The 15,030-nt window shown below is 54.4% G+C and overlaps 1 protein-coding gene across 7 annotated transcripts in view; it reads right to left on the bottom strand.

Moving 5' to 3' along the window:
• Nucleotides 1-5,234: 5,234 nt before the first annotated feature.
• MEF2D (myocyte enhancer factor 2D) overlaps nucleotides 5,235-15,030 on the bottom strand; it is a 34,631-nt gene continuing 24,835 nt past the window's right edge. For all 7 annotated transcript variants that reach the window (XM_040230266.1, XM_040230262.1, XM_040230261.1 and 4 more), the window contains 4 exons: nucleotides 14,022-14,151; nucleotides 10,261-10,471; nucleotides 9,458-9,764; nucleotides 5,235-9,116 (listed from right to left, as the gene is read on the bottom strand). In XM_040230266.1, coding sequence (XP_040086200.1) covers nucleotides 9,105-9,116; nucleotides 9,458-9,764; nucleotides 10,261-10,471; nucleotides 14,022-14,151 — 660 coding nt within the window. In that variant the 3' untranslated portion in view covers nucleotides 5,235-9,104. The remainder of the gene's footprint in view (nucleotides 9,117-9,457; nucleotides 9,765-10,260; nucleotides 10,472-14,021; nucleotides 14,152-15,030) is intronic.

Genomic DNA, 15,030 nt, shown 5'->3' with positions numbered 1-15,030 from the left:
AACCCACTTCCCGCCCATCGGTGGAGGTGGGGCTTAGGAGTGGCCCTTGAGTCTTTTGTCCGCACCCATGCCAGAGCGTGTACAAACTGTTTGAGGAGTTTCTGGGCCCGGGCAGCAAGCTTTGGTCACCCGCTGCCAAACGACTGCTTTGGCATGGGTGAATGAGGGAGTCGGTGTAAAAGGAGACAGGGACAGCGCAGCTTCCGGCAGCATCCGAAGGGTAGTTGCTAGTCACTCATTTGTTGAGCACCCACTGTATGCCAGACGCTGCCCGAGGCCCTTTGGAACGCCGATCGCTGCCTCCATGGGAACTTACAGCCCAGTGGGACAGGTTAAACAAGTGCCTTTATTGCTTCGCTCCTCCCTTTTTCACCTTCCCCTTAGATGGAGATTCTCCTCTTCCCGAATCCTGAATCACTTCATGGTCCCACCCAGCACTGGCTGGCAGCACAGGGATTGGGCATCTAGGCACCGGGGCCAGCCTCCGCTCCCAGCTGAGGGCGGTGAGGACTGGCGCCGCGGTCACGTGATGGCCGGAGTTTGGCGGGCGCATGACCTCCCTATAGGCGGAGTCCTTCCCCTTCCTCTTCCCTTTTGGGTCCTTGGCGTCGTCACCAGCTTTTATTGGGCACGTGGCGGCTGATGCGCAGTAAATGGGAGTGACTCTGTGCAGCCACGCTGCGAAGGCGGGGACCTCACTTTACGAGAGGCCAAACTGCCCGAGTGAGGCCAAGGAGCTGTAAACACGTGGAAACGAGTACAAAGCAAAGGGGGCGGGGGTAAATGCAAATCAGCCCAACTGGAAGCCGTATAAAGCCTGGGCTCAAGCGAATTATACCCGGGAATTGCGTGAGGCGCTGTGGAAAGAACTTGAGAGCCGGGTTTTATTTGTGTGTGTGTGTGTGTGTGTGTGTTTAACTTTTGGGCCCAGGGCTTACCAGCTGTGAAATAGAGCAGGGACTGGACGTGCCCCTTAGACTGGCAGTGACACCGAATGATTTTAAGTTTGGAATCAGAAACAAGCAATCTCTGGGCTCGGTAGGGAACTGCTTCCGAGCCTGGGGTGGGGTCGCCTTACCTCCCTTTCACATCCGCTTGCTGTTCCTGAAACAAGTTTCCACAATCACAAGGCTGGAAAAGTTACTCAGCCCATGGGATTGAGGGGTGAGTCACAAGAACATGAGCTGCAGGGAACTGTCTGGCCTCCTTGGCTGGAACAGATACCACCCTTTGCTTCCCACCTCCCAAGAGTTACCTCTCTGTGGGTAGGAGCCCACTGGGCTCTCATTCTAAAGTGGAGTGATAACTAGAAGAAACGAATCTACATTCTTCGGCCCCACTGGGTCTGGTGCTGGAAAGCAGAGAAGCTGCAGAAAGTCACCACGCCCTTTAGGGGGGAAAAAAATCCTTTGTAGTTAGTAGCACTACAGTTTATGAAGTGCACTTTCACATGCATTATCTCATTTTAGTCTGACTGAACACATACTCTGTGCCAGGCACTGAGCCAGACACAAAAATGGGTGAGGCAATGAATTTTTAAGAGGAGCTTTCAGGCCAGTTGTAGAGAGAAAATAGAAACTACTACCTACAGTTTCAGGTAGAACGTGGTAGAAGCTATAAAGAAGAGGCAGATTCCTAAGACAATTCATAAGACACGGATATCACAGCCAGCTGGGTAGGATGGGGAAAACCAGCAAAAGGTTAATGGAGGGAAAACTGTAGGAGTAAAAACTTGAATGATAGGAAAGTTTTCAAAGAAATAAGGATGTAGAGCAGGATTGTTTTTTTTTTTTTTCCTCCACAGAAACTCTTCTTACCCAAGTAAGCTCATCTATTTTCATGTCTTTACAGGTGGCAGTAATAAACGTAACAGTGAAAGAGCACTTATGGATCAGAAATGGATCTCAAAGTGATTAATATGTAATATTAAATCTCACAGCGACCCATTTTACACATGAAGTGACTGAGTCGTGAAGAGATTAAGGTACTCTTTAGGCTCCTGTCTCACAAGGCTTCTTTTGCCTCTGGCCTAGCCCTTGTCCTGAGCCCTGACTTCATCCATCCGGGTAGTTCCTTCTGAATACCCACTAGGTAGCTAGTAAAGAAGTGTCATCTCCCCTTATCAAAAGAAAACCAATGACCTCTAGGGTTACACTGGGTCTGCCACACCCTGGGCAGTTACCCCTGGGCAGTAAAACACTCCTCCCTAACTTTGATGGCCCAAAGAATATACCAGTGAGCTTTCTCTTGTTCAAGGGTAGCAGAAGTGAGTCAAGGGACTTCCCTGATGGTCCAGTGGTTAAGACTCCACACTTCCACGGCAGGGGGCATAGGTTCAATCTCTGGTCAGGGAACTAAGATCCTGATGTGATATGGACAAGAAAAGAGACCAGTAAGTCAAGCAGGCCTTTAGTGAAGTCAGGAGATCACAGATAGGCAATACATTTCTGGTTCACCTGATCCATACAATGCCAACCCGTATGCTGCTTGAGGCCCTGTATGAATCTCTCCTTGCCCTGCCCTCCAGTCTTCTTCCGTGGTCCTTGGAGCTCCCATGTCCCAAGGACAGCTTCACGGGTGACCCACACTATGAAGAGCTTCCCTCTTCATTACTGTCAGAGGGAGCTGGTACTGCCAGGAAGCTTTCTAAAATGCAAACCTGATTAAGTCCCTCCTCTACTTAAAATCCTTTGACCAAATACCTCCAGAATAAAATCCAAATTATGGCAATCAAGGCCCTTCAAAACAAGGTTTCCGCCTCCCTCCTCAGCTTTATCTGCCTTGGCCCATACCACAGTATCTGATTTCCTGAATGCACCATTCTCCCTCCATAACTTACATGCTATTCCTGCAGCTGGGAATGCCTTCCCCGCCCTCATTTGTACGTGTCTTCAAAATCCAGTTCCAATACCTCCCATAGGAAGCCTCCTCTGATGCCACAGCCCAGTTATATCCTTCCTATATGCCATTTAGCACAGCCTGCTGACTCAGGTGTTAGTGGTTCACTTGTCCCTTGTCCCCACTTAACTGTGAGCTGAGAGGCAGGAGCACCTAACAAAGAGTTTCGCACTGAGCAGGTCCTTAATAAATGTTTGCTGCATTTCAGACAAAGGATAGCATGAGGGAAGACGCAAAAGAGTCTGTCAAAGAGTGGGCTGCGCTGCCTGGCTGGCCCAGAGTCCAAGGGATGTATGTGCAGTGGAGATGCGTGGACTAACTCTGGAAAAGAGGTTGTGTCCATTCTTTGAAGGCCCTGGGAGCCCTGCCCAGGAGTTTGGACTTATCTGGTGGGCAGTGGAGAACCATGAGACGTTGGATGATTGGTGTGCCAAAGTTGGTAGGATGGGTTGGAGAAGATGAAGGCTGGGGTTAGAGAAGACAGGCAGCTGTTAGCTCTATATTCCAGTCTCTGACACTGTCGCTTGGGCAGAAGATGATTACTCAAGGCCACACAGCTGGTAAGCAGCTGAACTAGTTCTGGACTGTGCCACATCCAGAGATCTTTGTACCACCACACCATAGCAAGTATGCAGTAGATGGGGCTTCAAGGTTGTCCCAGTGTGAATGGATACTCCATTAATCAGGACAGGATAGGTTATATGGCAGACACAATAAAATCTGTGGCTTAATACAACACCCTTATATTTGATTAACGCAAAAGTCCACTGTGGTGCTGGACAACACCTTAAGGCAGCTGAGCCATCCAGGCTGCTTTGATGTGTTTCCACAGTTCCCACAATAGGCAAAGAGCACTCAGAGAATCACCTACCAGCTTGATTTTGGAAGTGACATACATTACTTCCAGTGTAATCCATTGGCCAGAACTAGTTTGATGACCTCACTTGACTACACAGGGACTGGGAAACAGTCTTCTAGTGCCTAGGGAGGGAAGAGGACAGGAGATATTCGTGAGCAACAGTAATGCCCACCCAGGACATCAGGGGCTTGTGACTATAGATGGGGCAGGCCAAATAGCCTAAGGAACAGACATGGGATATACCAAGTTTTGCTCAGGATTTGCGTTAGGTCAAGGCTGTTCTTGTCACAGCCAGCCAGCAGGGAGCCTCATCTGAAAGACAGTACCTTCTTACCCCTTTCCTGCTCAGCATGGTTCACCTCTGCCCCGGCTGCGGAAGAGAGGGAACATCTGTAATGACTCTGAGAGAGAGGTAGGACTGGTACAGATCACATAGTTTTCAGATGAGGAGCCCAAGGAATGAAAGCATTCTGTGGTGCCTGCATATGCAGCAGCCAAAGCATGGAAACCACGGTTTGTGGATCTCAGGCATCTGCAGGCCTGTCTCCGCTGTTACATGAGCCCTTCATACTCCATCTTTGCCTCTGCAGGACCTAATGTGAGCCTGGTACAGAGGAGGAGCCAGACCCCGTTAGTAGTGAGCCAAGCCCTCTCTACGGCTTCCCTGGTGGCTCCGTGGTAGAGAACCTGCCTGCTAATGCAGGAGACCTGGGTTCGATCCCTGGGTGGAAAAGATCCCCTGGTGAAGGAAATGGCAACCCACTCCAGTATTCTTGCCTGGGAAATCCCATGGGCAGAGGAGCCTGGCGGTGGCAGTCTCCTGGGGTGGCAAATGGCTTAGTAACTTAACAACAAGCCCTGCATATGCAGTCTCCTCCACAGGCCCCTGCATCTGCCCCACTGCTTGGTGGTGCAGGGCATGGGGCTGCGAGAGTAAGAGCCACCAGCCTCTGCAGAAAGGCAAGTGGGGAAGCCCTTTGGCGTAGCGAGGAGGGCAGAAGAGAGGCTCCACAGCACTGTTAAAAGCACTTCAAAAGGAAGGGGTGGGGCGGCGACCCCTGCTGGAGGGAACCCTGGGTGCTGTGAACGCGGACTCCATCTGTGCCTAACTACTGCCTGGGCAAGTTGCTCCTGTTGAAGAATTTTCAGTAGGCGAGGGTCCCCCTCACCCCCACTACTCCTCATCACACACACTCCACTCATTCCTGACTTGGCCTTGAGCAGTATTGGTTCTTCCCTTCCTTGCTTCTAACCAGACAACCCCCCTTAGTCCTTGGGCTGCCTCTGCTTCTGACAGAGCATCTGGAAGAAATTCTCACCTGAAACCCCCACCTCAGATATGCTGAGTACCTGGCAGGCTAACCACCATTCTTTCCTGCCAAGGTGAAGCTATGGTCTCTCACCGTGGCAGAGCCACTCAGCCCTTCCTTCCCCTCCTCAGCCGACCGCACCAAAGAAACCAGAACCCAGGCCAAAGTATCAGAAACGTGTATTCTTTTTCTTTTAATAGTAAACCTCTTTACAACAAATATAGTGAAAGAGTTTTCAAACAAAACTCATGAGAATCTCGAGGACTTTGTCTTTTCTTATTGTGTAGAATACTAAGAAAGCATCACCATACAGCACGGAAAGAAATATTGAAAACAAATCAACAGCCACACACTTGGACTCGCCCTGCCCAGGACCCAGGAGGAGCCCCAGGAGTGTGGGTGATTGTCGGGTTTGGGGGTGGGGCACCTCCATGGCCTGTCTCCCCCTCTCTCTGCCTCCCCGCCTTCCCTCTGGAACTTGAGTGGGGAAGACAGAGAGAATCCAGATTCTCCATATAACATTCCAGCCCCTCCTCCCCCCATACAAATCCCATTCCTTCTACCAACTGCTTAGGGGATGGAGAGAGGTGGTAAGAGGGGAGATGAGGCGTTCCCAGGCTCCATGTCGCCTCTCCTCCATGAAAGCCTAATTGCACCCCCCAACCCACCCCAGGGGATTCCAAAGAGTCAGTTAAAAATATATAGATATAGATATTTCTAGATACACTTTTACATCATTTCTGTCTCTCCAAACAAATAAATAATCAGCGAGAGAAGGTGCATTACTTCCTTCCTGTTCAAGGTGGGAAGGGCTGGATAAAGGTCAGGGGTCAGTCTCGCTGCATTGAGTGCACTGCTGGGGGAGGAGAAATGTCGTGTTCCACTGCGGGGTGTGTGTGTCAGGGTGGGGGGTCCTCTTGCCCACTATCCCTGAAAGCTGTGGGAAACCTGGGGAGCGGAGGGGCATTGGATGACTCCAGTGATTACTTTGGCAAATGCCCAGTTCTTTGGAGAAAGGAGTGGGTGGAGGCAAATTTGGCTTGTGAGAGGAAGAAGAAATGAAGTCTCTACTTGAGATCTGGGTTCTCAGGGACCAGCTCATTGGGCTGGCCAGGAGCCCGCTACCCCCAGGAGAAACTTTGGGATACTGACTTGCAGAAATGTCACATATTCAATCACAGATCAGCTCCTGCCCCCAGGGATAGAAAGAAAAGGACACATACACATCCACACATGGTAATCAAAAGCCAGGTTTGCCATTACAAGGCAGAGGGCAAAACTGGTGAATATTGCACCGTGAACTGCAGGGGCCCTCTCCCCCATCCCGTGTTTAACGGTGGCCAAGCCCAGCCTAGAAAGGTGGGTGGACTGATGGCGGGAATAGCCTGAGAAGGGAAGGCCAGTCATTCAACGTTTATTGAGCACCTATCATTCACCTTTCACCCACTCAGCATTTACTGAGCGCTGGCTATTTGCCAGGCGCTGGGCAAGGCTCTGGGGATGCACACATGCATGCGCAAAACTACACCCTGGCTTCTTTCAAGGTCCTGACCAAGTTTCATCTATTCTCGACACTCCCTCTAGGAACGTGCAGAAGACTGGGCATACTGTGTGCGTGCCCAGCTGGCAGGTGCTGGGGGGCAGGTAGGCTATAAGGAAGAATGACTGCCCAGCACGGAAAAAGCTTCAGAGAGGAAGAAGAACTTGAGTGTCATCCTAAAAGCAGGATGGGTTGGGGGGAAGCGGGGACTCCAGGAGAGGGACCTGTGCATAAAGCTGTGGGCACTGGGTGGACAGTTGTGCGTGGGGTTGAAGGAGAGGTAGGGCTGCAGGGAGAAGCGGGGAGGGCCAATGCCAGATCCCCCTGAACTGAAGTATAAACATCAGAGCTGAGGGTGGGGACAGGTGACGGAGCAGAGAAAAGAGTGGGGCTCAGGAAGGAGGGTCATAGAGCAGGAAGCCAGGGCTGTATGGCTGCAAGAGCCATCTGTCCCTCTGTAAACACACACTCAGGCACACACGTGCACATACACAAACAGGCACACGCGTGCGCCCTCAGAGCTCAATTCACACGGAGACTCACATACATGCCCAGACGGGCTCAGAGACACAAAGGCACACCCATGCAATCACACACACACATAAATACAAAGGTACACTCAGACACATAAATACCAGGTGCCCTCATAAACACACTCAGGTACCTGTGCGGTCACACGAACCCCTCTGCTTCTGCTTCCTTCCCTGCATCAAGTGTCGGAATACTGCAAGCGGCTGGATTGCAGAGGCAGGCAGAGACTCACCTACCACAAAACCAACCGGGCCTTGTCTAACTCTACTTTCTCATCGGGATGAAACCCCAAGGGAGCACTGCAGCCCTTGGGCAGAGGGGCTGGGCTTCTGTGAAGGAGTGGCGCAGGCCCCAGTCTGCCTGCCCACGTCACCCCAGGCCAGGCCCTGGAGGGCAGGGGGTGGTGGTGGGTTGTGGGCCGGGGGCCTGCCCCCTCCAGTTTGATCTGTGATCCAGCCTGAGGTCCCTGGACCCCACGCTTTGGCTGCCCCCACTGGGGAGGCAGCAGAGAGGGTGGACTTGTGGGGAGGGGAGGGGAGCAAGAACAACAGCAGAAGAATCTCGTCTGTACAGTACGGGCCGTTTGAGTCATTATTATTACAATATACTTTGACAAAAATAGAATCTCATTTCATATCAATACAACAACAACAAAAAAAACAGTTTCCTGGACTGTTACACTGCTAACGTTTTCCAAAGGTTGCTATTTACAATTACAGTAGCCAAGAGGGAAGGTGGGATGCGGCCTGGGGGTGGTGGGGCAGGAGGTAGCGAGACAATGAGGGCGCCAAGAGCAGGGAAGGGGGGGCCAGGAGCGGAAGGAGCTGGTAGGAGGGCAGGAGAGGGGGCGAGGAGGAAAGAAGGGAGGCAGGCCTTCTTCGGGCCTCCTCTGTTCCCTCTCCCACCCTCACACACCACCCCAGGTCCACTCCTTTGGGGATGTGTACGTGCAAGGAAGAGTGAGTCCCCTCACTCACACTAGTCCCTGGATGCAATGGTTTCGGTCCTGACGCCCCAGGGTGCCTGAGGCGACTCCTGCTGAGTCACCTCCCTCTCCCGGTTCTCCCTGCACTTCGTGGCCAGCTTTGCTGGGCTGGTGTCAGCTGAGGGACGGGGAGCTATTGCACTGTATATCTTAGAGAAAACGCTGGGGAAGGGAGGGGGCGCAGCTCACCCCGTCCCAGCCCCTCGGCCCCTCCTCAGCCCTCTCCTCATGGCTCTGTCTCTCTCCTGCTGTGCTTCACAGGGGCCCCACCTCAAACCCCTCCCCGACAGCCTTCCAGCCCCAGTGCTGCTAGGCTAGCACCTCCACACCTTGGAGGCGCAGCTCACACAAGAATGGGAGAGGGTGTATGCGCGTGCACAGGGGCCTTTGGGGCCTAGGCCTGGGTATTCTGCCCCATGTGCCTGTGGCCACAAAAACAGCCCGGAAGCAGAGACCCTTTCCAGAACCTCTGCCTCACTTTCCCCCTAAAACACAAAACCACTCATTGAGCCGACTTTGGGGTCTCAGTCTATTGTAAGGGGTTTTTGTTGTTTGGTAGTTTTTTTGGTTATTTCCCTCTATCTGGGGGATGGGGTGGGAGGGCTCCGCATGCAGGGCTCGGCGCCTGTCCTTTCCCAAGGCCTATCGGGCCCCCCACCCCCTCCTGCAGCATATGTGTACAACGTGCAAAGTGTCCCCCCCTCCCCGCAAAAAAGAGCCCCTCCCAGCCAGTGAAAATGGCGGGGGGTGCAGAAAGAGGGGATGGGCGCATCCCCTCTCCAAAGCGAGAATCCAAATTAAAAAAAATATAATAATAATAATAATAATATAATAATTATACACAAATGTAACCGTCAACAGGACACGGAGCACAAGAAAGGAAGTGGGGGGTCGAGCAGGAGGAGCCCAGGACAGGGAGGGGTGGGCGGTGAGATTGTCAACTCTTCATCAGGGAGGCGGAGAGGAGGGGAGTGGGGATCATCACTTTAATGTCTGTGAAGAGAGGAGATGGAGAAGGGGGTGTGAGGGTGTGGCCCAGGCTACGGGCTCTGTGCCCCCCACACCCCTCTCCCAGCAGGGCCAGGACTCTGGTGGCAGGGCCAGCTCTGAGGGGGAAGTCATCAAGCAGAAGGACTGATGCTGGAGGCAGGGGAGATGGGCCTCTGGTCGGGGCGGGGGGAAAGGGTGCCGGTCCTGCCCCGTGCGGGCTGACGGAAGGGCTAGCTGGCCACAAGGCCTCATGGGTGGGAGACGAGACAGGCTGGGGGGTGGCTTATGGGGCAGTCCCTGGGTGAAGCAGACAACGGCAGACGGGAGGGGCGACGCTACAGTACCCAGGTGTCGAGTCGCATCCTCTTCACAGCTGAGCCCTCAGCCTCAGGCTCTGGGGCTGGGCGCAGCAGGCCCAGTGTGGGCCCGAAGTCCCCCCGTCCATCATCCCGGTCCCCCGTCTCGTAGGAGCCCCCAGCCGGGCTGCTGAGAGCGTCACCAGGCTCAGGGCGGGTGGCCGGAAACACAGCTGGAGGTGGAGGCGCAGGGCTGCGCTCACGGCTGGGGGACACTGGTTCCGATTTGATGCTGATGTGGGGGTGGGTGGTGACTGTGAGGGCGGCACCCACGTGGGGCAAGGGGCTGCCCGGGCTGGAGACAGGCAATGGGCATAGAGTGCAGGGGACAGAACAGAGGACATGAGTGACAGAAAAAGTGAGGGGAGGTCACAAGCCAGAGAAAGGACAGAGAATGAGAAGATGGGAGGCGGGGTTGGGGTGGGGACAGGTAGGTGGAGAAAGAGACGAGGAGGGTGGCGGGGGGGGGGGGGTGCGGGGGGGTGCGTGGGGGCGGGGGCGGGGGCGGGGGTGCCGAGAAAAGAAAGGAAGGAAGAGAAATCATGTTAGTTTTCTTTCTGACCCATGTCATCTTCTGCAGCCTGGGGGGGCCCCCACCCCTGGGCTGGCTAGGGGAGAGGCTCAGGTGGGTCTCCCAGGCCCACACCAGGGATGCCAGGGCTGCCACTTAGTGGCTCCCATGCTGTCCACTGACAGCAACCCTGAAGGGATCTCCGATCTCTGAGGGCCTCTCCTCTTCCCGTCTGCCACTCTCCCGCCACAGATGCCGGCAGGGCGGCCCCCGGACTCACATTAGGTTGCTGAGAGAGACAGGGACCAGGTGGGGCTGCTGGGGCGGCTGCTGGGGCGGCTGGGGCTGCTGGGGCGGCTGCGGCTGCGGCGGAGGCTGCGGCTGGGGTGGCTGCTGCGGCTGCTGCCAGGCAGTGACGTTGCTGAGCGACAGCCCCCCAGGTGAGCTGAAGGCTGGTAAGGAGGAGAGCTCTGCACTGGTCAACTGGTAATCTGTACAGGGGAAGGGAGGAAAGTGAGGGGGAGCTTCCCACTGTGGGAAAGAGGACAGAGGCTCCACGCCCTGGGGAACCGCCTCCAGGAGTTCTATCAAGGTGGGGGGAGTTGTTAATGATAGCTGTGAATAATTAAATCAGCCCATCTGAACTCAGTGAAATCGGCACTCAAAGAAACGCAAATCTTAACCACGAGGTGCTGCTTTTTAACAGGATGTAAAAGAGAGGTGGTTTTTTAAAGCAAGTGTTGAACTTTTTTTTTCCCCAGCCATGTGTAGGTATCACTTTTAGAATGCCAGTTTTAAAAAAGAAGGGGAAAAAGGTAGGTAGGGAAAGTCTAATACATGTCTAACTGTCATCTCTTCGACTGCCAAGTTCCAAGTGCCTTTCCGGGACAGAAGGGAGTCGAGGGAAAGGCTAGGTGAATGGCGCCTCTGGAATGAACGACTGGAACACGCGGGACAGGTGGCAGCAAGGGCTCCAGCCGCTGGCCCACAAACTCAAGAGGATGCACCTCTGCTGCCCAGGAGGGCCTGTGAGGGAAACGGGCCCGCGGGACAACCGCCCGGGGTCTGGTGACTTCCCCATGAGGTGGCGCGTCTTGTTTTCCAAAATGCCTGTCTCAGTGAAGAAACTGTGATGTTTGCACTGTCACAGAACAAACAGAACTGTGAAATGTTTCACAATTTACACAGCCCTGTTGTATTTCATGCCGCAGCCTGTTTGGGACTGTTTAGACAATGTCTTCCCTGAGGAACAGGGCCGACAGCACCGTGGTGTGGTGAGGAGGACATACCGGCCAGCCGGCCCCCTGCCACACCACCTGAGGGGCTGTCTGCTCCAGCCCTCTGGAGCAGGGAAGACAGGATTATCTGTGCGGTGGAACAAACAGGAGCAGGATGCGAGCCATGGGGTCAAACTTCCTGGCCACCTCCGCTCACAGGCCATGTGACTTTGGTGAATGAACTCTGTCTGTAAACTAGAGGCAATAAACCTGCCTGCCTCACACAGCTGCTTTGAGGACTGAGCGAGTTAATGCATATGAAGCTTAGAGAACAGTGTCTGGCACATAGTAAATATTCACAGGATTTACCTGCTGTTATTATTCATTCACCAACGAGGCAACTGCAGCCTCAAGTTCGAGGAACTCTCCCCAGGTCACAATGAAAACCAATGGCAGAGCTCAGACAAGACCCCAGGCTTCTTTATTATCTTTGAATCTCACTCTACAGCTGGTCCATGCTTGCCTCTGGTCTTACAACAATGTTAGCCAGGAGTGTTGAGACACTTAAATTTAAAAGGCAGACCAAGGGCAGACAGGAGCCCCGAGGACCAACTCTTTACAACACTCATTTCAGAAACAAGGACACCAACCCTGAGGAGTGCAGTGCCTTGCCCGACGGCCCCAGCCAGTGACTGGTAGGGACTGGACCCCCAGTTCTGCACCTTCCCACCACACTCCCGCCCTGCCTACCTACAGACCTGACTCCCCACCCGGCCCCTTGGTCTGCTCCTAGAAGGACCACAGCCAGACCTCTGCAGCCAGTGTCAACAAGGGGCCAGGCCTGTCCCTACCCATGATTTCCAGAGGCAGGTCACCCCCAGCTGGAGTTTGGATGGGGGCCAGGAACTATAAACAGTGAACAACTAAACAGCAATGTGTTCACTGCGGTTCTGTTTATATACAGAGGGTCACCTGAAAATACCTGCTGTTTAAACTGAGATCTACTTAACTACTCCTGCAGCAGGAGGAACTGGAGTCCCTGGTTTTCAAGAGGATGTGAGAAAGCCCAAATGCTTCCCAGCAGGGCTCCGAGGGCAGCCCAGGGTCAGAATCTGCTTTCTCACCAGCCTGACAAATAGAGTCTAAAGTCTGGCTTTGCTGAGCATCTGTCCCAGGTTCACAGACACCGACTAACCTCCCTCCTGCTCCACAGAGACCGGTGAAGGGCCTGAGAAGATGGCAGGAAACCACCACCACGGGATTCTCGAGTCAACAGCAGCTCCTGAGCGCTGCCCTCTACCAACCGCGCTGGTCACCAGGGCTAAAAGGGCCTCAGAGACCCGTCCACCCACAACTCACTGGGGAGAACTCCTACTGGGCTCCAAGGGTGCAGCCATCTGAAGCAGTCCTCTCTAAAGCTGCCCAAGGATACAACTTAGCAGTGCGCACACACATAGGAGCACGCGCAAGGGACAATGGACTGCACAGACACCCGGGTGATAAACTCTGGACCCCCAACACACATGCCAAGGTCTGCCCCTCAGCATGAGGCAGTCCCTCCAGCTCCTTCACCTGACCTAAGGGCTTTTCCTACACACAGCGCTGGGTTCTGGAGTTTAACATACAGGGAAGAGGTGGGGTTCTGTGGCTCTCTGTACCGTTGTCTGGGAACTACCTAGCATGATTCAACTCTGGAATGGGGGCTTGGAGAGTGGGGAGAAGTTTAGCGGTCTCTGTTCTAGTCTGATTTCACTGCAGAACAGCCTTGATGCAAGTCACTCACAGCTGAGAGAAGCTGGGGAGCATGAGAGGCTCGCCTCACTGAGAAAAACAGACCAGGGCCCCAGCCACACAGATGCTCTGAAGCAAGGTGACAAGGCGTTTCTGCACTGGGAAGTCCTTCTTGACACAGCAGCTTGGAATGCAGGCAAGGGTGTTCCGTCACAGACTGTCCCTGGGAGGGTGTGAGTGGATGACAGGGGCCGTGATAGCCCTGGGGACCCAAGAGAGTCCAAGCACTGGGTGTCCTTTCTGAATTCTTCTACCCAGAGACCTCTCTCACGTCACCAAGTGACACGCCACCTTCAGATCCCCTCCCCCACCTTCATTGGACTTCTTCCTCCCTTCCCCCCGTCATTATTCCACCAAGCCAACATCAGGGTGAGAGCCTGCTTCCTCCTCCTCCACCTTGCCCTGGAGTCCCTACTTGGCTTTCCCAGGAAGCTGGAGAGATCTTCCTAACCATGCTTCCTCTCGGGCCTCCACTGCCTCCCTCTCTCTCATTTCTTCATCCTCCTCCTCCCGGACCTGGACACACTTCCCTCCTCACTCCCCGACCTGGTCAGCCTGAGTCATCCAGCTGCTCAGCCCACCTCAGACAGGAGCTGCCCAAGGACAGGGCTCTCCTTCTCCATCAGGTTCTATGTAAAAATAAAGGATACTCACACTCACTTAAATTTGATTTTTCAGAGGAAACAATGAATAATTTCTCCGTAAATACGTCTTGGAGACAGTTCCAGGAACACCATCACCGTGTGAATGGCATCTGAGGTTGCTGTTGGCTAAATCTGGCAGCCTTAACTAGGTGCTGTGCTGTGTGTGCTCACTCATGTCCGGCTCTGCGACCCCATGGACTATAGAGCCCACCAGGCTCCTCTGTCCATGGGATTTCCAGGCAAGAATACTCGAACTTCCTGGGGGCTCCCCCAAATCAACGGCCTTCCTCAGATTGGGGGAGCCCCAGAGAATACACTGTGTTTGCTCGGTGGTCCCACCCCTGCCCCGAGGTCAATTGCACCTGGCTACATGTAACATGGACACTCACCTGTATTGTAGGCAGTGGGCATGGAAGAGAAGGGGAGGCCCTGGCTGAGTAAACTCGGTGTTGCCACGGAAACCACTGGGGTGGTGAGCGAGTGGGTAGACTGGGAGACCCCAAGGCGCTGGGCATTGTTCTGCAGGAGAAAACAGTCTGTCAGAGGTAGCAGATGGGTGGGTTGCTTTACCCGGGCCCCTCACTCCAAAGCCCAGCAGGGCAACTCAAGGCCCAGGTGGGATGCCTCAACATGGAGGCCCCAGAGATACACACACACACGGGTGCATACAGAGACGCTGAAATCCACGGAGAGAAACGTGCACACACAGATGTACTCCCACCTACACATGTGCAAAGGGGAAGGTGCACATGCTGGCCCCGTGGCCCCAACACCAGCCAGGGCCCCACCTCCACTCTCCTCCTGGCTGGCCCCTCCACCCGCCACACTGCAGCACACAGCCCGCTGGCATGTGTGAAGGGAACGCGGGGCCTGGCGTGGCGTGTGCCTGCGTGTACGCACACACGTGTGTGGGGCTGTCAGCTCCATCTGCTGCTGAGTCACTTGTTTATTCCAACTCCACACTGGGGCCGAAACTGCCGCCGTGTTGGCCGCCAAAGCCTGCCTGCCTTTTCCAGCCTCTCTGGCCTCCCATCAGGGAGTTGGGGCGGGGGGAGCCCCCACCCCACTCCGGCTGAGGGTGAGTATGTAAGTGTGTGTGCGTGTGAGAAAGAGTGGCTGTGTGCGCCTCTGAGTGCCTGTAAGATGGGCTGTATGCAGGAAGGAGCATACAGAGACGGGGAGGCAGGGAAGCCCACAGCCAAGGACAACTCTGGCCTTGCCTGGCCTCAGCTTCCCCTAGAAAGCCGATTTTCCTGTCTGGCTGGCACTCCGCTGGAGGGCCCTGTCCTGGGTGGGCCTTAGTAGAGTCAGAGGGCAGGGGCCTAATGCAGGCATGCTGGGACACAACGAATTCGGACCTCTGAGGCCTGGGGCAGGCCCGCTCCCCTCTCGCGCACA

Source organism: Oryx dammah, unplaced genomic scaffold (genome assembly GCF_014754425.2).
Source record: "Oryx dammah isolate SB20612 unplaced genomic scaffold, SCBI_Odam_1.1 HiC_scaffold_28, whole genome shotgun sequence".
Lineage (NCBI taxonomy): Eukaryota > Metazoa > Chordata > Mammalia > Artiodactyla > Bovidae > Oryx > Oryx dammah.
This window is presented reverse-complemented; position numbering and strand designations above follow the sequence as displayed.